This window comes from Neovison vison, chromosome X (assembly GCF_020171115.1).
Source record: "Neovison vison isolate M4711 chromosome X, ASM_NN_V1, whole genome shotgun sequence".
NCBI classification, from domain to species: Eukaryota; Metazoa; Chordata; class Mammalia; order Carnivora; family Mustelidae; genus Neogale; species Neogale vison.
The window spans coordinates 39,320,777-39,348,591 of NC_058105.1; the positions used below are offsets into that span (position 1 = coordinate 39,320,777).

The 27,815-nt window shown below is 43.2% G+C and overlaps 1 protein-coding gene across 4 annotated transcripts in view; it reads left to right on the top strand.

The window, feature by feature from the left end:
* LOC122897668 (collagen alpha-6(IV) chain-like) overlaps positions 1–27,815 on the top strand; it is a 277,766-nt gene that overhangs the window by 190,549 nt on the left and 59,402 nt on the right. For all 4 annotated transcript variants that reach the window (XM_044236041.1, XM_044236040.1, XM_044236043.1 and 1 more), the window contains exons 5-6: positions 25,161–25,295; positions 26,315–26,359. In XM_044236041.1, coding sequence (XP_044091976.1) covers positions 25,161–25,295; positions 26,315–26,359 — 180 coding nt within the window. The remainder of the gene's footprint in view (positions 1–25,160; positions 25,296–26,314; positions 26,360–27,815) is intronic.

The window sequence follows — 27,815 nt, forward strand, 5'->3', positions numbered from 1 at the left end:
TGACTTACAGGAAATTCCACAAGGCAGAGGGGAAGAGGACGAGCAGAGGAAAGGCCTGGCACCCCCTGGGCGCCCGCCTTGGAGCAAACATGGGGCCCACACCTGGTGATAATTCTAATAAGCAGTGACAGCATAGTTGAAACCAGCGAGAGCTTTCAACGTGCAAGGCACCGGGCCAAGCACTTTATGGGGCAAAGTGAATATATGTCATTTTTCCATCACTCAGCACCCAAATGCCTTTCCTAGTTGGAAAGAACCCCTCATTGTGTGAGTCTTGCTGTGGGTCAGGGCCGGCCTCTTACTGGGGAAAGACAAAGGAGACCAGACACTCTCTTTTCCTGCTCCTGGGCGGCTAGGGTGTGGGCCCAGGACCCATGCTGGGCCAGTGGGATGCTTCCCCAGCAACTTGCAATCTGCAACAACCAAAGGCTAAGACTGTGAGACGGAATTCAACCACGGTGGTCGTCAGTGGCTGTGGCCATGGTCCTCTGACCTGATTGCTCCTGTTTACCTCAGCAAGATAGGGATTTACTGGAAGGAGAGAGAGCAGCATGGGGCAAACATTTTCCAGAAAGGGCCAGTAGGTAAATATTTTAGGCTTTGTGGGCAGCTGTAGACAACCTAAAATATGCTTTAACGTACTCAGGGTTGATTTCTTGTCCTTCACTGCCAAGTACTTTAACTGATACAAGTGAGTTATCTCATCTAATCCTTCTTGCAACCCAGACTGCTGGGGTCTATTGCTGACCTCCCATCGAAGCTAAGAAAATGGAGACCCAGAGAACATAAGTCCTGGGCCTGGAATCACAGAGATAGTTAAGTGCTGGTGAGTGACACAGCTAAAATGCCTCCCCAGAGCTCTCTGACTCTCACACATGAAAGAGACCAAGAAAACAAAGATGAAGCACTTACTGGTCTCAGAACCTCTTTGGGGATAACAAAAGAAAGAAAATTATTGCTCCCAGTTCTTCAGAGGCACCAAAGTGATCAGTGCCATGGAAACAGAAAGGAAAAAGGACTAGAGATGCGCAGCAGCTGGGGTTTGATGTGTTTATCTCCCTCTTGGCTGCTTCTCTGTAGTCCATTAGAATACTGGTTTGAGCCTCTGTCGAAAGGTTACGCTGACCTCTTAGTTCTTGGAGGGTCTGCCGGCCTTTTGCTTACTGAGAAATCTAGAATACATTTGAGTTGCAGCCCTGAACTAGACTAGACAGTGGAGGCTGAATATCCTCTCCCAGGTCACTGTGACCTGCTCAGGATCCAAGTTAATAGGAACTGAAGTACTGCACTATTGTCTCTGCTAAGATGCTTTGGTTCTTGAGGATGAGTATAAATCTCGTTCACCTGCCAATTGAAATGTGTGGTCTGCCCCCCCTTTTTTTATTTCTTTCTTTTTAGCGTAACCAAATTCATTGTTTATGCACCACACCCAGTGCTCCATGCAATCCGTGCCCTCTCCAATACCCACCACCTGGCTCCCCCAACCTCCCACCCCCCACCCCTGCAAAACTCTCAGGTTGTTTTTCAGAGTCCATAGTCTCTCATGATTCATCTCCCCTTCAATTTCCCTCAACTCCCTTCTCCTTTCCATCTCCCCATGTCCTCCATATTATTTGTTATGCTCCACTATTTGTACCTGGCTTAATACCCACCACCTGGCTCCCCCAACCAGGGCAGATGATCCCTTTCTTTCTTTCTTTTTTTAAGATTTTATTTATTTATTTATGAGAGAGAGAGAGAGAGAGAGATTGAGGGAGGCAGAGGGAGAAGCAGGCTCCCCACTGAGCGGGGAGCCTGATGCAGGACTCCATCCTAGGACCCAGGGATCATGACCTGAGCAGAAGGCAGATGCCCAACCGTCTGAGCCACCAGACGCCCCGAATGTTGATCCCTTTCACACTTTGCTTTTTCCAAAAGTGCAGAAGACAGTGGCCCCAGAACCACAGTCTCTCAGGGGTGGGTGGGAGAAGTTTCGGGCACATACAGCTTTTTTGTCTCACCCACTAGACCTGGAGTTCCTTCCATGGGACTGCTGTGAACACTTTCAATAACATGGTGTTCCCTCTGCTCAGTGCACAACTTAATTGAGCTAATTAATGACAAGTAAACATCTCACAACAGTGAGCCTTCTGTTGGAAGAGTCAGAGGCAGGATCAAAATGCAGATTGGTGAAAGAGGCTGCTTGGACCAGAGCACTGGGAGTGTTACCGGTCTGACCTGTTCCTGAGTGTGCATGCTTATGCACCCTTCTGGTAAAACTGTCTTTTTAAAAGCTCATTGGGAACGTTTGCAAGAGTATACTTCATTGTCTTGTCACATGTCCTGATTGGGGTATTTTCCTCTGTGATTTTATGCCCAAACTTGTGTAACAGTTAAAGAAGAAAACTTTATTTCTGCCAAGCTGTGGGTTGGGAGAGAATTGGTGAGGGCCTAGTGGTTTTTTTGGTAGCATATAACTGGTCCCCCCAGAATGTCTTTTTTTTACTCTCCGGTAATATGGCCAGAGAACACCTGAAGGATGTCAGAAAACAGACATCTCTTCACTGTGGATCAAATCCAGCTCTGTGGCTGTCCAGGCTGGTTTTTTTTTTTTTTTTTTTTTTTTTGATAAGTGCCTGGAGCTAAGTAGCAAGGGTGAACTCAGGGAAACCATTAGAAATTCCCATTATTATTTTTAGATTATTCTGCATGTGGGAAAGGAATGGTGGTTAGGATACCTAAACCAGCCTACCTATAGTTTGCTCATCCCAACAGTTTCAGCATGAGCAAACATTCTAATGGCCTAATTACCATGCTGGGCTCATCATATCTAGAACTGAATCCTTTTTCAAAGCACTTTCCCATTGAAGACTTTCATTTTACCCTCACAACAATCCAGGAACAGTTCCATGATTAGGGGCCACCCTCTAGATTGGTTGGTCAACAACCATGCCCTCTGGCAGGTCAAGGACTTAGGTGTGTTATTTCCTGGGTGCCCTGGGACTGGGACTTGGGAAACCATGGTATCACTGGTCAGCCTAAAGAGAAGCTCCCAGTTGCATGCCTTTTTTCTTGGTGACCGCCCCCCACCCCGGCCGGGCACAGAAGATGACCGACAAAAGACTTTGATTCATCTCTCTGGGTCCTTTGATTTTGCTGCAAAGTTCTTTCAAATTAAATCTATTATTTTCTGACCAAACTTGATGTTGATTCTGAGCATTCTAACTCAGAAAATGTTGCTTAAAGGTGAGCACTAAATAACACATTACTCCAGCTCAAACTTACTTGGTATAATCAGTGTTTGATAGCTCTCCTTTCATTCTCCTGTGAAATAAGTGAAAAAAAAAGGGGGGGTGATGAACATAGCTGAAGAGCTCATTCTTCACAGAACTTTCCAGATGCCCACTCAGAAAATCGTATGTCTTGGTTAAAGCCAGAAACAGAAAATACAAATCGTAATATTGTCTCCAGTCTCTCTCCTGAACAGCACTAAGAGAAAAATATGACAGTTATCATTTTGTTAAATGTCACATAAGCTGTCCCAACTGTTAAGCAGGGCACTCATGTCTTTGATGGGTATGACTAAGCTGTTTGAGCAGGAGAGGGACACGTGTCTGTCCTCTAATGAATCAGGGACGTGGGCTGATAGTTCTTCAAGCATATGCAGGAGCCTTTGTGTTCACACAGGTGCAAGGATGGTGCAAATATGACATGCATTCACTTCAACTGCTATTTAGAGCAGAGGTTCTCAGCCTTGGCTGCACATTAGTATCACCTGGGAGCTTCTTAAACCTTGCAGTGCTCAGCTCACGCCCTATCTCAGCCTGGGCTATTGGAAGAAAATATTATAGACCAAGTGGCTTAAAGACATCAGACATTTATCTTCTTACAGTTCTGGAAGCTGGAAGTCCAAGACCAGGGTGTCGCCATGTTTGGGTTTTGGAGAGAGCGCTCTTCCTGGCTTGCAAATGTCCACTTTCTTGCTGTGTCCCCACATGGTATAGAGAACTCTGGTGTCTGGTCCTCTTCTTAAAAGGGCACCAATTCTCTCCAATCAAAACTTCACCTTTCTAATGATCTCCTTTAACCTTAATCACCTCATTATTTTATTTAAAAATTTTTAAGATTACTTTTTATTATTTTATTATGTTCAGTTAGCCACTGCATAGTAATACATCATCAGTTTTTTTTAAAAGATTTTTTAATTTATTTGTTTGACAGAGATCACAGGTAGGCAGAGAGAGAGAGAGAGAGGAAGCAAGTTCCCTGCTGAGCAGAGAGCCCGATGTGGGGCTCGATCCCAAGACCCTGGGACCGTGACCTGAGCCGAAGGCAGAGGCTTTAACCCACTGAGCCACCCAGGCGCCCTGTACGGCATTAGTTTTTGATGTAGTATTCAGTTCGTTAGTTGCATATAACACCCAGTAGTTATCACAACACGTGCCCTCCTTAATAACCTTAGTCACCTCTTTAAAGACCCTTTCTCCAATACAGTTACATGGTAGGGATGAAGGCTTCAGCATACGAACTTTAGGGGAATCTAATTCAGTCTACTGGATACCCTAAACTAATTCATCAAATCAGACTCTCTGGGAACAGTAGGGGATCAGTAGTTTTTGGAGCCCCTCAAGTGATTTCAACACGTGGCCAAGCTGAGAACTACTAATTTCAGAGCCTGGCTACTTGAAAGGCAGCCCACAGATTGGCCACATCAGTATCACCTGGGAGCCCGTGAGAACTGCGGAACCTCAGACCTCACCTCTGACTTGATGAATCAGAACCTGTATTCTAGTAAGACCCCCCAGGTGATTGAGAGAATCTCACAAGTTCCTGGTCTAGGGCATCTTCCTCCTGTGGTCAAATGCTTGTAATAACCATGGGAGCTCTTGACATACTATAGTATTATCTCCGATTCCAGGTGCTTGACTGTGCAGCCTTCTGGCCATTGCTTGATGACACAGCATGCATAAGGCGTGTGCTGGGACTTGATCACTTACTCATGGGCCATGCACATTGTTGGGTAGCTGCCAGGCAATGTGTGAAGTGGTTGGTTTTAGGTTCTCTTCTGAGGACAGGGGTACAGTTCCCCTTTTCTTCCTGGTGACTGATTTGCTTTGGGATTGGTTGCCCACAGTTAGGCCACTTGTTCAAGCTATGAGTTTCACTCCAGTGGGTTGCTTAGCTTTTTATTGATAAAGTTTTGTGTATGAAGAGTGTTTACCACTATCCCCATCTGGATGTTTCCTATACGTACTGCTTATATTTTGCTATTTCCGTGCTTTCCATGTAAATCAACCTCTCCATCTGGTCTTGTTACAATGCAGTTGTTAGTTGCATGGTTGTATATGTTTCTGACTCCCGCTCCCCTGGGCTTTAGGCTTTCTTGGTAGTAAAAATACATTTTTCAAGTTCCAGTTGGGGAAGATAAAAAAGTTCTAGGGATGGATGGTTGTGACGGTCACACAACAATGTAAATGTACTTAGTGCCACATAATTATACACTTGAAATCAGTTAAAATGGTAAATGTAAGGTGTGCGTTTTCCCCACAGTTTTTTAAATGTAATGCATTCCTCTAAATGTGATGATGTATCCTGGTTTGACTCATGGAACAGAAGAAGGGAATTCTTATAAAAACTAATGATCTCTAAAATATGGAGTTTTGTTGATAGTATCATACCAATGTTAATGTTTTAGTTTTGATATATGTACAATAGTTATGTTAGGTGTTAATGTGAGGGGAAACGAGGTGATGGGTGTGTGGAGTATATGGGAACTCTGCTATCTTTGCAAGTTTTTTTTTTTCAAATAAATCTAAGATTGTTCCAAAGTAAAAAGTTTATTAAAAAATAAAAAACCTGGGGGTAACCGGTTGCCTTAGTTGGTAGAGCATGTGGCTCTTGATCTCAGGGTTGCGAGCTCAGGTCCCACATTGGGTGTAAAGCTTACTTAAAAAAAAAATTGATGGGGCGTCTGCGTGGCTCAGTCAGTTAACTGTCTACCTTCAGCTCAGGTTATGGTCCCAGGGCCCTGGGATCGAGCCCCACATCAGGATCTCCTGTTCAGCGGAGAGTCTGCTTCTCCCTTTCCCTCTGCCTGCTGCTCCTCCTGCTTGTACTCTCCTTCTCTGTGTCAAATAAATAAACAAATAATATTTTAAGAGAAAATAGAAAAAATTGACTCTATTACGACCCATCATTTTGAAAAGGAGGTGGGAATTAGCAGTAGAAACAATCTGACAAAGACAGCAAAAGCTAAAACACTTTTCTTCTCCAGAGGTAGTTTTTTTGGGGGGTTTCTAAGCTCTGTGTGTGTGTGTATGTGTGTGTGTATATATATATATATTTACATATACTTTTTATATATTTTATATATTTATATATTAATTTTTATATATTTATATTTATTTTCTTATTTATATATTTTTCCATAATATATATTTGACTGTCTTTTATTTGGCTTATATATTTTTAAATATATAAAACATCACAATAACACTGTTTACTGAATGTCACTTCAGCATAGGGCTTAAGTGTGCAGAAACCTGGCTTTGAATAGACTTCTTCCATTTTTCAACTGTATGACTGTGAGTAGTAATTTAACCTCTCTTTGTCTCATTTTCCTTACCTATAAGTGTGGATGATAATAATATCTCCTAAGGGCTAATGATGATGAACATTTTTTCATGTGCCTGATAGCCATTTGTATGTCTTGATTGGAGAAGTGTCTGTTCATATCTTCTGCCCATTTTTTGATGTGTTTGCCTGTTTCGTGTGTGTTGAGTTTGAGGAGTTCATTACAGATCCTGGATATCAACCTTTTGTCTGTACTGTCATTTGCAAATATCTTCTCCCATTCCGTGGGTTGCCTCTTAGTTTTTTTGACTGTTTCCTTTGCTGTGCAGAAGCTTTTGATTTTGATGAAGTCCCAAAAGTTTATTTTCGCTTTTGTTTCCTTTGCCTTTGGAGACGTATCTTGAAAGAAGTTGCTGTGGCTGATATCGAAGAGATTACTGCCTATGTTCTCCTCTAGGATTCTGATGGATTCCTGTCTCACGTTGAGGTCTTTTATCCATTTTGAGTTTATCTTTGTGTACGGTGTAAGAGAATGGTCGAGTTTCATTCTTCTACATATAGCTGTCCAGTTTTCCCAGCACCATTTATTGAAGAGACTGTCTTTTTTCCACTGTATGTTTTTTCCTGTTTTGTCGAAGATTAATTGACCATAGAGTTGAGGGTCCATATCTGGGCTCTGTACTCTGTTCCACTGGTCTATGTGTCTGTTTTTATGCCAGTACCATGCTGTCTTGGTGATCACAGCTCTGTAATAAAGCTTGAAATCAGGTAACGTGATGCCGCCCGCTTTATTTTTGTTTTTCAACATTTCCTTAGCGATTCGGGGTCTCTTCTGATTCCATACAAATTTTAGGATTATTTGCTCCAGCTCTTTGAAGAATGCCGGTGGAATTTTGATCGGAATGGCATTAAAAGTATAGATTGCTCTAGGCAGTATAGACATTTTAACAATGTTTATTTTTCCAATCCAAGAGCATGGAATGGTCTTCCATCTTTTTGTGTCTTCTTCAATTTCTTTCATGAATGTTCTGTAGTTTCTCGAGTACAGATCCTTTACCTCTTTGGTTAGGTTTATTCCCAGGTATCTTATGGTTCTTGGTGCTACAGTAAATGGAATCTCCTTTGTATGCTTCTTCCCTGAGAATTAAATGAGACCATCCTTAGGAGGTGCTTAGGACAAGCACAGGGTACGGTAAACACTCAATGTTTTTATCGTGTACACTGTATTAAGCATTTTGTATGCATTTGTATTATTCATGATTCTCCCATAAATGTAATTTTTAATTTTTTTTACTTTTAAATTATATGTGATATATACAATATGCCCAAATCATAAGTGTACAGCAAAAGGAACTTTTACAATGTGAACACACCCATGAAGGCAACAACCAGATCAAAATATAGACCATTCTCACCACCCAGAAGTCTCCCATATGTCCCCCTCTCAGCTATTACCCACCATGATTAACTTCCATTTTGGGGAGTTTCTATTCAGTTTCAAAGATCCTTCCCCCTCTCTCTTTCATAGTTTAATTTAATTTGGGAGAATATATAAAACAGTAACGTGGTTCAAAAGTCAAAACTATACATGAGTAGTAATCTGTTTTTCCTCCTACCCTCTCTTTCCTTCACCATCTAATCTGAAGTAACATAGCGTTTAGTTTTAAATGAGAATCACATGGCATTTTTGTCAGAAAAATTACATGGATGGTAATTTCCAGAGCATTCTGAAGTACTTTGCAGTCTCCTCTATTCAGTTTAAATAACAATATTAAGTGAGCTCCTACTGTGGTGAAAGGTGAATCAAAGGCCTGTCTTCAGATGCCCCAATTAGGGAAGGCCTTTGGACACAGACTTCAAATTCAGTGCACACTCTAAATATAATGACAGTCATACAAAATTCTGTATACAAAATCACCATTCACAATAACAACAACAACAAAACCCTGTAACATATCTTTTGTTTTTAGTAATTCATCTAATGAAAAGGATATTAGGCATGTTATAGATAAAATTTTTAAATTCTATGAAAAGATATAAAAATCTCTGGCCAAGTGGTTAGTAGACACTATACAGATGAATGGAGTGACTGATGGTGTAGATGTCTAAATCTACCACTTCAAATCTACCACTTCATGGCCCTTCCAACAAAAATTCCAGCAGGATGTTTTAAGGAACCTGAAAAAAACTGATTCTAGAATGCATATAGAAGAATAAATGTCTATGATTATCCAAGTCTGTTTTGAAAAAGAATAGAGACTTGCCCTCCTACATTTTGAGACATGCTGCAAAGATATAATAGTAGTAGTAATAGTAGTAGTAGTAGTAGTAGTAAATTACTGTAGGCCTTATATATTTGTAAAAGGCAAATAAAACAAAGGGCCAGAATATAGAGCTCAGAAACATAATAATATCAATGTAATTTCACAACAAGGGAAGGATGGATTGTTTGGTATTAGAAAGAATGGATCCCCATGTGACAGAGCTTCTCAGTCAGTGTGTCACACTGAAAGCCACGCATGGATTACAGGAGTAAGAGCTATTATTGATCCCCTTGACCCTTGGGATGGCCAGGCAGGATCTAACATGGCCAGAGCTCCCAAGCTGGTAGGCTCCACCTCTGGCCATGAGTAGCCCCTTTAATTTCCCACATTATGCCAAGAATATGCTATCATATTCTCTCTGTGCCCTGACATGAAAAGGATTGAGAGGCATTGCTATTTGGAGAAAAATAAAGTTGGATAGCTACCCCCATATAACACACAAAGGTGACTTCTGGGTAGATTAAAAGCCTAAATGTGAAAAGTAAAACTACAAATGGAGGAGAATTTCATTATAGTTTAAGATGGTATAGGATTTCATTAATAAGACCCTGAAGTACAGAACATAAGGTAAAGGAGTCATGAATTTTACTACATCAAACTTGAGGCTTTCAATTCAATCAAGGACATCCTAGTCAAAGTTGACAGACAGATGCTAGACTAGGAGAAGATATTTGTAATGTCTAAACCTGGCAAGGCATGGATATCTAGAATGTCCAAGGACCTCTTGTAAGTTAGCAAGAAAAAGGCAGAAAACACAACAGGAAAAAAGGGTGGGGGGCAAAGCATATTCACAGAACGGACAGCTCGCAGAAGGGGAAACTGGATTGGCTAAGAAGCATATGAAGAGATGGTAGATCTAGCTTGTATTCAGAGAAATACAAACCAAAATACCAACTGATACTCATTCAACCTGCAAAAATTAAAAAGATAACACCAAGCATTCATGAACACGTGGGGAAAAAAGAATCCTCAGCATTGCTTATGGGAGTGTAAGCTGGTCTAGCTTTTTTGGAGAGCAATGGGATGGCACGTATTGCTAGTAACAACAGATATGTTTCTACAACACGGAAACCTCACTCCTGGTAATGTGTCCTGGGGAACCTCTCCAGGGTTCTAAAATGGGATGCTTACAAGGATGTTTATCACAGAATCATTTGTGTAAAGGATTGGAGGCAAAGTAGGTGTCCATCATTGGGAAAATACACATGTAAAGTGTGGTGACTGCATACAAGGATTAGAAGCCATAAAGTAGTTGTGCAAATACCAAAGAGATCTTGAAAAAGTTCATATGAAAAGAAATAGAAGATCTATGGCCCAATAATATTTACATCCACACACACACACCACCACCAACAACAACAACAGCAACAATAACAATGACGACGACAACATCTATCTATTTATCTATCTATATATCTATCTACCATCTATGTATCTATATCCTGGACTTACATCCAATGCATTATAGAATGTCCCTGTGAGGGGACAAGAATGAGAATGGAGATTTGGATGGAAGAAAGTAATAAAATAAAAGCAGGGACCTTATATGGACTAATGATAATATTTTGCCATCAACTGAGGGGTGTGATTAACTCAGCTCTCTACAGCTGAGTTCTAAACAATACAGACACAAAATTTTTAATTGGAGTGCTATGAGGAGGGAGACAATAACTCCAACCAGGGAAACCTGAGAAGACTTTTGAAAAGAGATCAGATTTGAGCTGATCTTTGAATGAGAGATAGAATCTTGGGAGAGAGTTGTGGAAAAGAGGGGTCTGTTTGGCAAGGAAATCAGCTGGTTGAAGCCAGGTAGAAAGTGAGTACAGGATGGATTTCAGTATCAGCGAGGAGACTCGTGCCTGGTATCTAGGGCAGCCAGAAGTGTTTAGTGGAAAATAAGCCTGCAAAGACAGGTGGGAGCTGAATGGTGAAAGGCTTTCAATGCCTGATTAAGGAGTATGAATTTTTTTTAAAAGTAATAGGGAGTAATTTAGAGTTTTTGAGCAGAGCAATAAGATCAGATCTAGGAAGATTACAGTCCAGTGTGTTAGATTGGCAGCAGTGTTTTGATGCAGACAGAACTCCAAAGTTTGTTATTATCCAGGTGAGAGCTAATGAGGGACTGAGCTAGGCTTTTGTTATTGGTCCCTAAGGGGACCAGTAAGAGGAGTGTAGACATGGGCTTGAGAAATCGACAGGACCTGAGAAATAAATTAGAGTGGTGTCTCATCTTTATAGAGGAGATAGTAGACACTTGAAGAGGTGGATAGAATCACCGAGAGAGGAGCAAGAGCCTTGGGGCATAAGGGAAGGGGCCAGTGAAGAGGACTGAGATGATAAAAGACTGGATGACCCATAGTGTCATGCAGGGAAAGCCAAGGAGATGGTTGCAGAGGGAAAAGAATGTTCTGCAAGGACAAGAGCCGCAAATAATGTCTATGGGATTCGAATTTACTTTCCAGTTTTCTGGGGAATGCTTTCAAGAGGAAGGAGCTGGTAGGCCCATATTGCCAGGAGTTGGGAAGAGTGGTAAGAGTGGAAGTGGAGACAGTGAGTGTTGTCTAGTCTTTCAAGACTTGTGTTCTGGAAAGACACAGTGGTGGAGAGATGGCATTGGTCATGGGCTAGGAGGAAAGATTTTTGTTTTACTTTTTGACATCAGGCAGACCAGAGCATGTTTTGAAGACTGAAGGAAAGCAACCAGTCCAGAGATATAAGGAAAAGGAAGAGTAGTTACTGAGTAGGGTCCTGAAGGATAGGGGGGCTCCCCTGAGCCCCGGTGTAGTCTACCTGACAATTGCTTATTGAAAGCAAGCTTTTCTCTCCACCTTAATTTAATCTTTCCCCTAGCCATGCCCCTTCACCCTTGGGAGATCTTCCTTCCACTACTATGGCCTTATTAGAGCTCTCCCACATTTTGCCCCCTCGCTTTCTTTTTTTTTCCTGAGTTCCAGGGAATGGTTAAAATTGGACAAAATGAACCTCTCTTTGTCAGTCAGCAAGTCAAGAGAAGCAATTAGTTGCTGGGTTCTCAGCCAACAGACCTGAACCTCTCAAACCCTTGAAGGGGAAAGAAAGCACTTGAATGTTTGTTTACCACTCAGCTTTAGGGGACAATAGTTGCTACTCTTGGCTAGGACAGGCTTCACTGAGGACTTTATCTCTGCAGAATTCTCTGTTAGCTTTTTCTGTGACATGGCCGGCACCAGACCTAGAAATTTCTAAAAACCTCACAAAACCAGAGAAAGAAAAAAAAAAGTGGTGATGGATGGAGAGGTAAGGGGAGCATGGGGCCTGTTACCCCATTAACCTCTCCAGGCCAGGCCCCTGGATTGGCCGGCAGCTTTTTAATCTTTTTCTACCCGCCAAATCCTAGGGTTTGGCTAGTTTTGCTTCCCTCCCCAGTGTCCCACCTGGATTCTTCACAGACAATTTTCCTGATTCATCTGGGAAATGAATCTGCTTTCTCTAGGAAGCAGATCATTGCTGAAAGTCATTGCTGCTGTCCCTAAGGGAACGGTTGGACAGAACATGATGTGACAAAAATGCAAATGACATTCTAGAAGTGGGGAAGGTGGGGTGAGCTGTGAGCATGTGAGTTGCCTGCTTCCCTCCTTACACATGGTGTGGAATCTGCATCAGTTGAAGCCATCTCCCTTCGAGTTGGGCACTAGACCGAAATACAAGGTCTTCAGTCATCGGTACATGTGGCTTGGCATGGCTAACAGTGGATTTTTCTCCCTGTGTGAATCTCCAGGTTGTGCTCTCTGACTCCCAGTTTGTCCAGACAGCACTCAAGTACTCAATGCTCTCCCTAATTCGTAGGTACGGCTAGTTCAGACTTCTTGCTTTGAGCAAAGCCAACTTTTCTACTCAGTCATTTGTTAATCAGGAATTGCTAGCTCCCTTCCAGATCATTCTCCAGGCTGGACCCCAAGATCAGATATGTCAACAAGGCTCTCATGTCCTCCTGTTGGACATATCCTTCTCCCTCACACCCATCTTCCTCCCCCGCCAGTACCTCTGATGTCTGTGCCAGAGCCCAACCCTGGAAAACCCCCACCACCTGCTTTGCTTGCTCCTGCTCTTGGGCTGCCCAAGTATTGTTTGAGGAAATCTTCCTTGACAAAAACATGTTCTCTAGTGTCAGCAGAGTTCCCAGGGCTGTTTGGCAGCCCTTCACACTTTTCTAACATCTGACTTCCTGCCAAGTCCCCCATAACATCTCCTCCCAGCCCTCTCCAGCTGAACCTCAGCTACCCTCAGTTTTATGTAATCTTCACTTCTGACATTGATGGCAAAAATGGAGGCCCATTTGAAATGGACTTTCTCCACTTCCTTCTCACTTACCAAAACTTGTCCTTGTTTTGTTTTGTTTTGTTTTGTTTTAAAATGCATCCTCCTCCACTCTCTCCTTTGGAGGAATAAAAGGCCCTCCTCTGTTTCTAAGACAAACTTATCAACATCATCTGGGTTCAGAGTCGTATCCATCCTATCTTCCTCTGGCTTACAATATACTCATGTGTGTACATAACTCATCTTTCTGAATCAGACTGACATCTCCAGGGCGAGATCCATGTAATATTTCACTCTGTGTTCCCAACATCTAGTACCATGGCTGACACATGGTAAGCACTCGACAAATGTTTACTAAATTGGTGAGTTATGAGGGGAGCAAGTAGATTGATTTGAGTTCTTTGTTCTTGGTGCATCTACTTAGTGTTTTACTAAGGGTGCCCCTGGACAGCAAGAATGATGAAGGGAAGAATCAAGAGGATCCGATAAGGTCCAGAACCAGTGTTTTTGGTGGAGTTATGTAATGCGCTATTGGGATTTTTTTTTCTTTTTACCTAGAATTGACCTGTCACTTCATAAAGGGAGTTGGGGAAAGGGCACTAGACTGGGAATAAGAAGGTCTGGCTGTGCTGCTCATAAGCTGTGTGGCCATGGACAAGTTCATTAACCTGTGGGCCTCAATTACTTTCTCTTCTTTATTGAAGACAAGGTTATTATGAACATTAACTGGAGTTGTGGATGTGCCAATACTGAAGTCTGACTCACCTCTCCAGTACAAGCTTATAGTACTTATTCTTTTTTTTAAGATTTTATTTACTTGAGAGAGAGAGAGAGAGAAAAAACAAGTGGTAGGGAGGGGCAGAGGGAGAGAGAGAGAGAGAGAAGCAGACTCCACGCTGAGCGGGAAGCCTGATGCGGGCTCAATCCCAGGACCCTGTGATCATGACCTAAGCTGAAAGCAGACGCTTAACCGACAGCCACCCAGGTGCCCCCTGTAGCTCTTTTTCTTGATGCCACTATGATTCTAGAGCTCCTACTTTTTATCTATACCACAGCTGCCATCACCACTGTGGCCCGTCTTTCCTGTTGCACACAGAGCTAGATTTCACCTTAGCTTCTAATTATCCATCACATGAAAGGTAACAGGAAAAGATATCAGGATTTTGAAACCCTTGCTCTCCAGACACCCTTCCCATATCCTTTTGGCCTATATGGAGCTACATGGATGACTTTACTTCTCTTTAGGGACTACTGCATAGGTGGGAGAAATGTTCCTCATTCCAGATTCTGGAATTCAAATCCATGGCTGGCTGAGATGTATATGGTGGACTATGCTGGAATACTAGTAAGCCCTGCCATTTTAGCAGACTCCTGTGCCCATGGGTCTGTATATTTGGGTTGGAATGTGTATCTCTTTATCTGCATGGGTTTGGATATGAATACTCCTTTGGTTCTAAATGAATACAGGGGTGTGGGTCGGGGAGAGAACCACACAGAGACTATGTGAGTAAGTTGTTCCTCTTCCTTCCATGCCCTTCCCTCCCCTCTCAGGGTTCTCTTAACTCATTGGCAAGGGTTCCAACAGGGAATTTCTTTGATCCTACCCTCCTTTTATTCTTCTTCTGTTTCAAAAGCAGTAGTTGGTTGGCTTCTCATCAGAGACTTGGGGAAGCCAGCATTGATCCAGAAGCAATCAGCTCACATCAGCTTAGTATTGGACCAAAGGTTGTGCAGTGTATCAATAATGGGTAATTTATTGTGTCAGAGGAAAAGGCCACAAGTATTCCTTGTCTAATGGAATAGATACACTGCAGGAAAAATTGCTGTCAAGTGAGTTTCTGGCAAGTCCTGTTTCACTTTTATTTTTATAATAAAACCATGGCTATGTTTTGCTAGAAATGCTAAAAGAAAAAGATCGGCTTTAAGTTGTAATTAAACCATGTATTTTAAACCATGTTTTTAAAAACTACAATAATAAGATGATAGTGCAGGCCCAATCATCTTTAAACTATAATTAGAATCCTGTGCTGGACAGTTAATTTGTCCCCACCTTTCTCAGCTTTAAATTATGCTCTTCATTTGATTCATTTTTTTTTCCTAGTGAAACCTCCTCCTCATGAGCCCTTTATTGATTTCAGGGCTTCTTGCCTTATAATACTAGCAAATGGACAGTTTTGAAAACTGGAAGTTTAGTTGTCAGAGTTTCCCCCCCACACACACCAAAAGCAAAGCTTTGTTGATAGAATGAACCCTAAGCCCCTCTCACATACATTGTCTCAACTGATGCGCAAAGCAACCCAGGAAATAGGTGGGGCATATAATAGCCCTATTTTGCTGATGAGAAAACTAAGGCCTAGAGATGAATTGGCTTTCTCAATATCATCCAGCTAGAAAGTGAGAAGGGGGGAACAGAACCAGAATCTTAAGATTCTTCTTTAAACAAGAGGTTTTTCTGGGAGGCAATGACACCATCAATCTGAGTTTACTAAAAGGCTTTCTTAAGAGGCCCAGGCCATCAAATCATACACAAGTTGCCTTCTAAATTTGAAGAAGGAAAACAAAATTATGGCAAAGTAAAGATTTCAAGTTTTTTCAACTCACCTACTGGTTTAAGTGAAATTCGTCCCAAGAAGAGCTATATTTATTTTCTCAGGTGGTCCAGAAACTCTGTATATGCTTTGTAGTACACTGGGTCTCTTTGTATAGGTTGCGTACCCATTTGAAGGGGTGTGGGGGACTCATTCAACTATCTGTAATGCTTACAGAAGTGGTTGTTTGTTTTTATTTTGTATGGCCTGTTACTGGTGATAGTTATAGTTTTATTTGATTTTTGGTTCCTAGACTTCCCACTTACAATATTGACACAAAAGTCTGGTCTGGTTTCTGATGTCGTTTTATGAGACCTGAAAATTCTGCATCAACGTATTCACTTCTATCTAGCAGACATCTCTGCTTCATCTTATTTTAACAATTATTGGCATTCCCCAGGGGCAAGGGAAACTACAACACATTTAAAGAAAAAATTCCCTAATTTCTGCTCAGCACAATGACCATCAAATTAGTATCCTGTGCCTCTATTCCCTTTTCTGCTCCTAATTTAATATGCTAGGAGTAAGGACTCATAGCACATCAGAATTTGTCTACATGAGCCTAGTAAACTGTCCATTACCCACAGAACAATTAAAGAGGCCATTTTAACTGTGGAACAATTAAAGAAGGAGGAGGAAGAAGAGGAGGGGGAGGGAAAGGAGGGGGGGGAGGGAAAGGAGGAGGGGGAGGGAAAGGAGGAGGGGGTGGAGAGGAGGAGGAGGAGGAGGGAAGAAATTAAACAAAAAAACATATCTCCTCTTTTTTAAATTTTTTTTTTTGAGTTCTGGGGAGTGTTATTCCTTGAACTGCCTTTTAGGACTTGATTTCTTAATTCCAGTAAATGAGTTTCTGTTAAATATTACCCGTTCCAGTGAAAAGATTGGGCAAATAGAGATCAGTTGTCTGCTATCAGTGAAAATGACAGTATTTTTCTGCCCAGAATAGTTCTCTTTGCCCCTTTCCAATTGGGCCGGGGATTCTATATTTGGAGCATTAGTCAATGCAGAGGGGCAATGTAGCTTGGTGAAAGAAGCAAAGACTTTTATATCACCAAAATTAGCTTCAGAAGTTGCCTGATGGGTAACCTCAAGCAGGTTTCTTAACCCCTCTGAATCTGGATTTCAGTTTTCTCACCTGTAAAATGAGTCTAATACCCACCCATTGGGGCTGTTAGAGAGAAGGATTACAGGAGATGGGACTTAGTAAGTGCTTGGTAGAAAGAAGGTCATTATTACATTTTAGAAGAGGTATGTTAGGGGTACCTGGCTGGCTCAGTTGGTAGAGCTAGCAACTATTGATGGCAGGATCATGAGTTCAAGCCCCACGTTGGGCATGGGGCCTACTTACAATTTTTTTTTAATTAAAAAAATAGAAGAGAAATGTGAATGAACAGGTAAAAGGGAGCGATGCCGAGTGTGGCCTGGCAAGAGTTAACTTTATCACTCTGGAAGGTGTCTTTCTAAAATATTCAACACATTTATAATAACCACGGGAATGGGTGTGTGTGTCTTTGCAAACAAAACATGTAGATGCATGTCTTCATGCCTGGGATGGCTTCAAGCACTGATTACAGCTTAAGAACAAGAGAATAAATGTGATTTCATTTGGGTGTTGAGGGCAAACCTCTGATAGTGCTTCTTAGCTGTGGCAGACACTAATAATTTGGGAGGGTTCCCGCTTTGCTAGACACCGATCACAATTTATGTATGTATGTAGATGGGTAGGGTCAGTGTCCTTGCTGGCAAACTGTAGAGGATGCTATCAGCATCAAGCTGAACCAGGGCTTCCTTGGCCACAAAATGGGTCTGTCTGTCTATCTATATGATATGAGTCTTGGTCATACACTAGACCTATTCTTCGTCAACTGGTGTTTTTCTCCCTTATTTGCTTCTGCCCACAATGCTAGTCCATTAGTGCTATTAATAAGAGAGTGGAGCATAGGGCTCTGTGGATGGCTGTCTCCATATGTTGCAACAGAAGGAGCACAGAGGTGATTGGGAGGCCCTGATACCAGTTCTGCCACTGACCAATGGTATGACATTAGCAAACCCAGTTGGCTAACTGCTTTGTAGCTTGATGCCCTCAGCCTACCACCCAGATATATTGTGATCTTCCAAAGGAATGGTGAAAGGAAAAGTATCCTGAAGTATCTTAAATATTCTGGTCTTGGGGGTGTTATCTTTAGGTTCTTTCTTACCATATATTTCATGGCTAGGAGAGATACTCTAGCTATTCCAGCCAGAGTCTAATAAGTTCTTGCATTTCCTCTGCCCAGCCCTATGGCAAAGATGGGAATTCCAGTTGGAACATAAGGACAAAATGTAGAATTCAAGCCATCTAGTTCCTAGGCTGGAGGTCAGGGATCTCTGCTTCATCTTCCCCAAAGGTCATTAGAGGTCTTTTCCAGGATAGCAACAAAGTCTTTTAATCTAATTTTTCCCCTAGCTAATGAGACTCAGAGGTGACCTTCTTGAAGATTCCCAAGTACACATTTAATTCTGTATTGTTGTTCTTTCCACAGCACACCTCAGAATAGAATGTCTACTGCATACCAGACATGGCATCTCTGGAGATACCATGGTAAATGTGTCAACTGAGCACCCTGCCCTCTCAGACCTTCGGTCTAGTGAGGGCAACAGGTGCAGAATATCTCTCTACATGGTCCCCACATATCTTAATCCTCACTTCTCCAAAGGTGGACTCCTCATCTTCCACCCAAGACTCTTCTTCTCCTAGGCTTCCTCAAGTCAGTGAAGAGATCCACTCAGTTGTCCAGTCAGGAAACCTGGGAGTCATCCTTCAAACCTCCCTCTGCCTAACCCACATATTCCAATCTAGTACTATGCTATATGGTTTTTACCCTCTGAAATCAGTCTCAAATCTGTCTTCTCCCTGTCTTCACTGTCATGAACCTAGTCCAAGTCACCATTATTTCTCTCCAGGAATTCACAGCCTCCTCACTGGATTCTGTTTATCTGGTCTTGCTGCCCCAACCTCTCCCTTCCTTTACATGTAGAATTGATACTGTATGGATTTTGGTTAAGTTCCTTTCCCTTTCTGGGTATCAGCGTCTCCATACTGAATGGGATGAGGTCCTAATTCTTGTTCAGCTTTTTCTGCAGTTCCATGATCAGATGGTTCTTGATTACACTCTGATACGATTATCTAGACTTCCAATGAAGGTACTGCTGTGCCTGACCACTGGCTTCTCAGTGTGCATATTCACTCATCCATTTCTCCATTCATTCAGCATTTACTGAACTCCCACTATATACTAGGCACTGTACTTAAGTGCAGGTGATTTGGTGGGGAATAAGACACAGGACTTGTCTCAAAGAGCACAATCTATTGAGGGGTATAGACACAAACAAGCAATCTAGAAGATTCTGTGAGGTGGGGGCAATCATGGAAAGCTCCCTTGAGGAGATGACATCTTTGTAAAATATTTTCTATTTTTTAAAATTTTTAGAGAAAGAGAGAGCATGTGTGAGTGAGCAAGTGAAAGGGGGGTGAGAGCTAGAGGAGAGGCAGTGAGAGAATCTTAAGCAGTCTCCACACCCAGTGTGGAGCCCAGTGTAAGGCTCAATGCAGGGCTTGATCTCATGACCCTGAGGTCATGAACTGAATTGAAATCAAGAATCAGACACTTAACTGACTGAACCATCCAAGCATCCCTGGAGGAGCTACTATCTTTATTGGATCCTGAATGATAAGTAGGAGCTAACCTGGAGATCAGAGACATGTACAAAGGCCCTGGGGCAGGATGTTAAAAGAAATTAAAGCAAGTTTGGAAGATGGTAGACCAATTGGGAGCCTATGGCAACACTCTAGGGAGACATGAGGAAGACCTGGCTGAAGACCATGAGGATAGAGAGAAATGAATAGGTTTGAGTTATATTTTGGAGGTGGAATTGACAGTCCTTGCTAGTGGATTGGATGCAGAAGATGAGGGAAGAGAGGTCATGGAGAACGTTTGGGTTTCTGGTTCAATCAACTTTGTGGATAGACTGTGATTTGCTAAGTTAGTTCCATGAACTCAAGGGGAAGAAACTGGTTTTGGGAATAGGGTTGAGGAGAAGATGATGAGTTCAGCTTTGGTCTTACTGAGTTTGGAATGGCATATCCAGATGGAGAGGCCTAGTCAGTCATTAGCTATCAAGATCTGGCACATGAGAAAAGCAATTGGGGCTGGAGGTTCAGACTGGAGAGTCATTAATATGTAGAGGAAGTTCCTTTAGGAGAATGAGCAGACACTGAAGAGCTGAGTGCCCAGGAGAGCCAAGACACCAACGCTAAGTAAGGGGGGGCAATGCTCTCATAGATGTGGAGTGCTGGCATACATGCTCATTCATTCCTGGGCACACATCCCTACCCCAAAGAGAGTTTCTCCATGATATCTGTGCATCTCCCCCTTAAACTTTAGAGAAGGAACATTAAAAGTACTCAATTGTAACTTCTCCATTTTATCATAAATGATACGTAAAGAGGAATGGGAACCGATATTTTCATGCTACCTGCCAGGAGCTCATTAACTCACTTAAATTCCTACAATAACCCTCATGAGAGCTATTTTTTCTCAGAGCTCTAGAGACTCAGCGGTTAAGTCACTTGCCCAAGGTCACCTAGCTATTATGTGGCAATAAGGAGATTGGACTCCAGATCTGTCGGACTCCAGATCCAGCATTCTGATACCAGGAAAGTCTGCAAACATTCCCTTTTCTCCTCTGCTTCATAGATATCATTTGCATCCCCTAACGTAATGCTTTGCTCTCCATTAAAATACAAATCCCCTTGGGGAGAAGTAAAGCTCTAAGTTGTTGTCAGTCATGTATGCCTCAGTGGCAATGAGTTTCAGATTCTTCTGTAGGCATAAATTTTAATTTGATTGGAGAAGGACACTGGAAACTTCAGGGAGGGATAAAAAGACAGAAAGGGGGCTAGTAAAGAAAAGCCAGCCCCCTCTCCGTCTCCTAACTAGTCTGAGGTGTGTGCTTTTAAGAGTCTTCGATGCTATTTTTGTGCATGTGTACCTCAGTAGTCTCCCCTCCTCTGCGGTTTTGCTTTCCATGGTTTCGGTAACCTGCAGTCAGCTATGGTACTGAAGCAGATGAACCCCCTTCTGACCTATTCACTAGCAGCCTAACGGCTACATCACAACACCTCCATCTTTCCCCTCGTTTTACCTCATCACGTAGGCATTGTATCAGCTCACCTCATTTCAAGAAGGGGCAGTCCAGAACAGTAAGTAAGAACAGTCAAAACAGTATTTTGAGAGAGAGCCCCCATTAACATAACTTTTTTTTTTTAACAGCAAAGTGTTAATAGTTGTTCTATTTTATTATTATTGTCAATCTTGTGTTGTGGCTGGTTTACAAACTTAACTTCATCCCAAGTATGTATGTATAGGAAAAACAATAGTGTGTATATATGTATATAGGTTTTGGTGCCATCTGTGGTTTCAAGCAACCACTTTGGATGTCTTGGAACACATACCCATGAACAAGGAGGACTACTGTCTTTTATATGCAGAGCCATTACTGGGTCTGTTACCCCAGTGATGTGGGGCCAGAGCTGTGGGTGTGGTCTGATCTAAGGTGACCGGAAACTGCATCCTAACCCCAATGCCATGTGGTCAGCGGGAGTCAGCCAGCCTGGGGTTCAGTAGGGTACTGCAGTTCCTGGCCTCAGGCTCAAGTCCCAGCTCAGTCTCTTGAGAATTCCACCCTGCTGCGCATATTTAAAATCCCTAGCAGATGGAGGCAAGAGAGCTTGTTGGAAAGACTTGGAGGAGTCCCTTCTGCCCTGTCTGGGTCTATTTGCCAAAATAAATGACATGTATCAGGGCAGGGCATTGGTCCAAACCCATTGAAATTCTGCTAGCAGTCCAAACAGTGCTGGTGTTTCAGATTGGTTCTGTGAAATGATCAGAGTTAGGAAGACAGAAATGATGTGTGAGCATCTGGCTGCTGCAGCCTACTGATGGGGATAGTCCCAGGGGCGGGCCTGGGGTAAGGGGGGGCAGCCTCAAGGACCCCCTAGGACATCTGCCACTGGCGAGCCGGGAAAGAGCCACACACTGGCAGCAGGCAGTCTGGTTAGAGTCTCGTACTGTTTTCCTCACTAGCTCTGGGAACTGAACAAGTCCTTCTCCTTCTCTCGGCCTCTTCCCCCACCCCCACCCCCATGTATAAAACAGAACCTAGATGAAATGGTCTCCAAGGGCCCTTTCTGCTCGAACATTCTGTGACTTCTCTGACACTGGTTTGATTTCTTTTTATTTGTATTGAGAGGCCCACCTACCCACCTGCTTATCTGCAGCTGCTGTGTTCTTACACTGTCCTCTGCTGGCCATTATGAAAAGTGCCACCGATCGCTACTTCGCAGCACCACCCCCCCACCCCCCCCACCCACCCCCCGCCAAAGCAGTTCATCATTTATTTAGGGTTAAGCTTCAGCAGTAGAGTGAGCACAGAGACAGGAACCCTGTGCCTTGGAGACGAGCGAGAAAGAACATGCATCTGGAAGCACAGAGCAAGCATATCTAGAGATGGCTGACAAAACATCCCAGAAAACAAACGTCTCTCACTTCTTCTTGTAGTCGTCTTCATCTGTTCCCAGTGCTCTGAGCCACTGCAGGGTGACACTGCAGTGGGGAGGAAGAGTTCTTGTCTCTTAGCCTATGACTGCAGGCTCTAGAAGGGCCTGGCACCCCACTGAGGAGGCAGTTCTAGGCTCCTGGTACCTCAGAGGCCTCGAGACATCCCGCGTGCCGTTTCTGGCCCTTAGGTAGGCCTGAGACTTCCTAGCTGAGGCCAGCCCAGAAGCTCTACCTTAGAGGTAAGCATGCCCCTGAGGGGGGCCATTTCAGAAACCCCTTTGGAAAAAGAATTAGCATCCAAAGAATCTACAAGTCCTTTCAGAGACTCACTTTAAGCTCTCTGTGGCAAATTCAGCATGGCAGGCCCTCCGAGAGAAAGGAAGCCGGCCAGGGAATCCTGTCTTTTCTGGATGGAATCAGATTTCCTGTTGAGTCCAGTTCTAGAATCGCCTCATTCCTACATCTCCTTAGTTACTCTTGCTGAGCATGTGCTCACAGAGGCAAGAGACCAGAGTTGGAGCGTGCCAGCCAGGCCTTCCCTGCTCAGGCCCCGGTGATGCGAGCAAGATGGGAATTGGGCCACACCACAATCCACTCTCTCAGTGTAATGGTTTATTGTGCTCTCCACCTCCCATCCCTTGAAGTGAGAAAACTTTAGGCAGGCCTCAGATTTGGGTCAAGCTTGCAGTGCCCTGCCTGCCTTGTCTCTGCTAGTAATAACCTGGCCTCAGCAAGCCCATCCTGGGTCCCGCCCTCCCACCAACCACTCCCTTCCTCCCCCAACAGCTGCTTCTTATCTGTCTCCCTTGTCCCAGCCTCAGACAAGCTGCCCTGGCCTCCGGCTAACACACACATGTTCTGAATGCTCACTGATGAGTTTCAGCCTCAAAATGCTGCCTTCCTCCCATCCATCCCCTATCTCCAAACCTCTGAGGGTTCCCTATGAGCTCCTCTATCAAGTCTTCAACTCTCCTTCCTTGCTTTCCAGGCCCACCTCAGTTGGGGCCCCCTTTCTTTCCAGCGAGGGCCATGACTCTCCCCAACCATGGACAGAACGTAAGCATTTCCCAGGCCTTCCATAGCCAACACTTTCTTTGTGCTCCTGGACCACTTGGGCTCTGTTCCAGACTTGTACTGTTTGCTCTGGTTTTATGGCTTACCTTTTAGACTTCTTTGTTAACCCTCAACACTTATATACTTTTATAAGTATATAAAATATACAATATTTTATATAAAATATACTTATATTTTTATAATTGGTCTTCTTTTTAGTATTGGTATTGGGTTTTTTCTTCTTTTTTGGTCTTTTTCTTTTTCTTTTACCATATATGCAAGAGTAATAAATAATAGAATCATTACATAGAAAATTCCAACAATGGGAGATAAAAGCATAAAAAGTGAAAGTTCTCTTCCTGCTCCATCATTCCCAGAAAGAAGCCCATTAAGCACTACACAGCCTAGCACCTTTTGAAAGTTATACGTTGGGTGTTGGAGAAGGTTGAGTGGTGCGTGGTCACCCCAGAAAATTACATCTCCTTGGGAAGAACCTCTTTGTACTTCCTTAGATGAGTCGTCAGTCTTTGGGCAGCCTGACTGACACCGGAAATTTTACTCTAAAGGCCCCACATAGCTGGTGGCCACTTGCATCTCCAGTACGTGATTCTAACCACTGCCTAAAGCATCTGTCCTTTTTCCAGCCTTTTAAAAAGTAACCTTTGCGGGTGAATATTAAGGAGCCTGTCTAATGGGCTTTTCTGAGTTTTTCACAGATCTGAGGAAATTGCAGATTTCAGTCTGAAAAAGGACCAAGAGGTGGAGATGGGAAGCGTTCATGAAAATAGGGTCCCTACCTGGTAGGGTGTTGTGTTCTCTGAGAGGTAATGCTCATTACTAATGGTTTTCCTCTTTCTGCCAAGAATATTCAGTACCTACTGGGATTTGTTCTAAATGATAGACTAGCCCACCTGTGTTGCACCCACTGGGGTTAATTCTCTGTCTCTGTTAGCTTCAAAATGTCAGCCTGAACTCTCATGCTTAATTGTTACAGGCACTTTATAGCTAATGCATTCAAAATCCTCAAGGTGCTCCCTCTTGCTATCATAATTGATGTTTTGTGCATAGTCTCAGGCTTCTTGAATTTTACACATTCAACACTCTACAGATGGTGGGTTGAAGGGTAAGAAGAAGAAATAGAGGAAAAATAAACAGTGTGTGTGTGTGTGTGTGTGTGTGTCTTCCCTGTAAGCATCTGTTTCCAGTTGCAGTGATGGGGCCCTGGGATCTGCTTATGAAGATGAGCTTTTGCAGGTTGACCAGCCCAAAGATCCTCTCTGGATCTTTGTCCCCTCTCTGGATCCCCCGAGGCAATGTTCTTTAGGCCTAGCCATTTCCAGACTTCACAGCAAGTACGGGATTGGCCATTTGAATGTGAGCTATAAAATGTCACGATGCTCTCCAGTGTTCTGTTCTTTCACTATTTTGACAATCTGATGGATGGCCTGGCACTAACCAGGAAGAGGACAATATTATCCTGCCTGAATAACTAAGAAGTACAAAGTTGAAGGATCTTGGTGCACATGAATCTTATTAAATGTGCTTATAAAATATGTTCTATCCAAATAAGCTTAGCAGCCCTGAAAATAGCCTTTTCTGATCCATGTCTGGAACTTTGGCATGCTTCACAGATCTCTAAGCCAAAATTATTTAGTGAAGTGATGACAGTGTTCTCTGTGCATGGGAAAATTGGAAGTATTGATGTTGAGTCCCCTATTGGCTAACTGCACCCCTTCTCTCCATCATAGGGGCGACCAGGACCAATTGGAATTCAAGGTCTGGCGGGCCCTCAAGGATTTGCTGGCCCTAGTGGTTTAGCAGGGTTGAAAGGAGAAAGGGGTTCCCCAGGCCCCCTGGGACCATATGGACCAAAAGGAGATAAGGTAAAAACACCAGAGCTTGGTTTTTCTGAGTATGGACTACATCTATGAAGGTAAAAGGTTCTAAATCTCATTTATGGAAATAATACTAATAAAAAAACTAGAAAAGTGGGCTTGCTGGGCTGGGATTTCAGGTGGGTTCAATGTGGGCATGCATCAGAAGTTCAATCAGCTGGGCAGGAGACGACAGGAATCCAATCAAGGAGACTGGGAAGCAAAGCGTCAGAATGCTGGGAAGAAATCTGGGCCACAAAGGTAGGGAAAGACACTCCAGAAAGGAGGTTGATCATGTCATGGCAGCTGGCTGAGTTTAGCAGCTTAGTTTATATTCCCTGCAGACTTTAATCACCTCCCGTTCACCCCACTGGTAAAGGAGGTATTCCCACCCTAGGGTTCTGGGGATGGCAGAAGATATGACCCCTGACAGATGGAAGAGATTGACATCAGGTTTATTAGTCACCTATATTCACAGTAAAGGGTAGAAGGACACCACACACCACACAGGACCACAAAATGGTGGGTGGAGGTGCACTCTAGAACAGAATAAACCAGAAGGGGCAGTGGGAGGCAACACTGAATAATTCACTGGGCCATCAGGGACTGAAACCCATGACTCAGAAATAAGCAGGAGCTGCACCTTCTCTGTTTCATAAGGAGGACCATTTGCCTAGGAGATCTTATCTGTGGGAGCAGAGGAGATAGGGGGACTTGGGACTAGGCCTTTAGAGGCCCTCCTGGTTTTCCCAGATGTCAAAACAGCACGTGATACTGAACCATTATTTTCAGTCTGGCACCATATTGCTTAAAATAAAAACTGGTCTCAGAACACAGACATATTTAAGACCTTGAGTACAGGCAAGTGATTACCCAGACCTGGAGGAGGGAGCAAGGGGATGTAATGTGGAGAGGGAAGTGCACAACACCTTTCAGCTTAGGTCACAAATCACATGGAAGAACCCACTTAATCTAGTGGAGATCAATTAGAGTGTCTCTCACCTTCTTTTTCCCACTCCTTGTTTTAGGGTCCCATGGGAGTTCCTGGCTTTCTTGGCATCAATGGGATTCCAGTGAGTATGTGCACAGAGGCATTTTTTAATAGCACTTCTAGGTCGCCTTGGCCTTCACCACATCCTGTTTCAAGTGTTGAGATGCACACGATCGGGTTTGAAGCAAAGTGTTTGCACACACTTTCTCAGGGATTGAGTTACAGGTAGCACTCAGTCAGGTGGCTGGAACACGCACAGGCATAATCCTCAATATCTTAGCCAAGAAGAGTTAGGTCTTGTGGTTGAGGGGAGATTCAGCCGGGGATGATATGTGGAGACACACATAAGAGCACATGCATACTCATTATAAGAAAATTAAGGGGAAAAAAAGAATAGTAAGAGGATACATGAATTAGACAGAAAAATGCTTGGTGGTATCTCAATACATTTCATTCCAGTAATTTGTTCTCTACAGCCTTGTCTCATTCCAGAGTGAATTTCCCTTTAGTTTTTGCAGAGTGGCTGTTCCAAAGATCATGCAGAGACAGCCTCTTCCCTTTATCCTGAGGACCTGGTTTTGCTGGATATAAATGAGGAATTTGGAGCTTACAGGCATCTCTTTTTCCCATTTTATCTGATCCAACCCTTTGGGTGCTCCGTTCACCCTGTATTCTTATTTATCCCACCACTGGAGAGTCCATGATTAACATTTTGCCAGTGTTGATTAACATTTTACCAGCCTTTAAAATACAGTATTTGCAACTTGCTGCTGTCACTTTTTAGTTCTGCTTTTTGTCACGTTTCTATATATATCAAATCTGTAGCCTGGGCTGTGTTTATCTATGGCAGTGGTTTTCAGCCTTGTTACGGAGAAGACCCAAAGGTTTGTGTGGAAGTTTGGTGTATGGATCAGGAAAAAGTAGAGCTTCTTTGTTTGAGGGAGGTTTTAGAGCCTGTTTTTATCCTTCCAACAACCTCTAAGGCATTTTCTGAACCATATCTAAGCACAGTTTGGCAAATTCTGGACTTAACAGCTTCTAGAGTTATACTACATTATCATCTAGTATCAAGGAAGGGGGCTTAAATCTCTTTGTGCCAATCTCTAGGTATTTCTTGTGCACCTGCTGGATGCTGTCATTCTACTACAGGGATACAGAAAAAGCATATGAATCTACACTCAGATTTTCATCTGGGGGTCCCTGGATGGCTTAATTGGTTAAGCATCTGCCTTTGGCTCAGGTCATTATCCCAGGGTCCTGGGATCGAGACCTGCATCAAGATCTCTGCTCGGGGGGCACCTGGGTGGCTCAGTGGGTTGAGCCACTGCCTTCGGCTCGGGTCATGATCTCAGGGTCCTGGGATCAGGTCCCGCATCGGGCTCTCTGCTCGGCGGGGAGCCTGCTTCTCTCTCTCTCTCTCTGCCTGCCTCTCCATCTACTTGTGATTTCTCTCTGTCAAATAAATAAATAAAATCTTTAAAAAAAAAAAAAAAGATCTCTGCTCGGCAGGGAGTTTGTTTCTCCCTTTCCCTCTATTC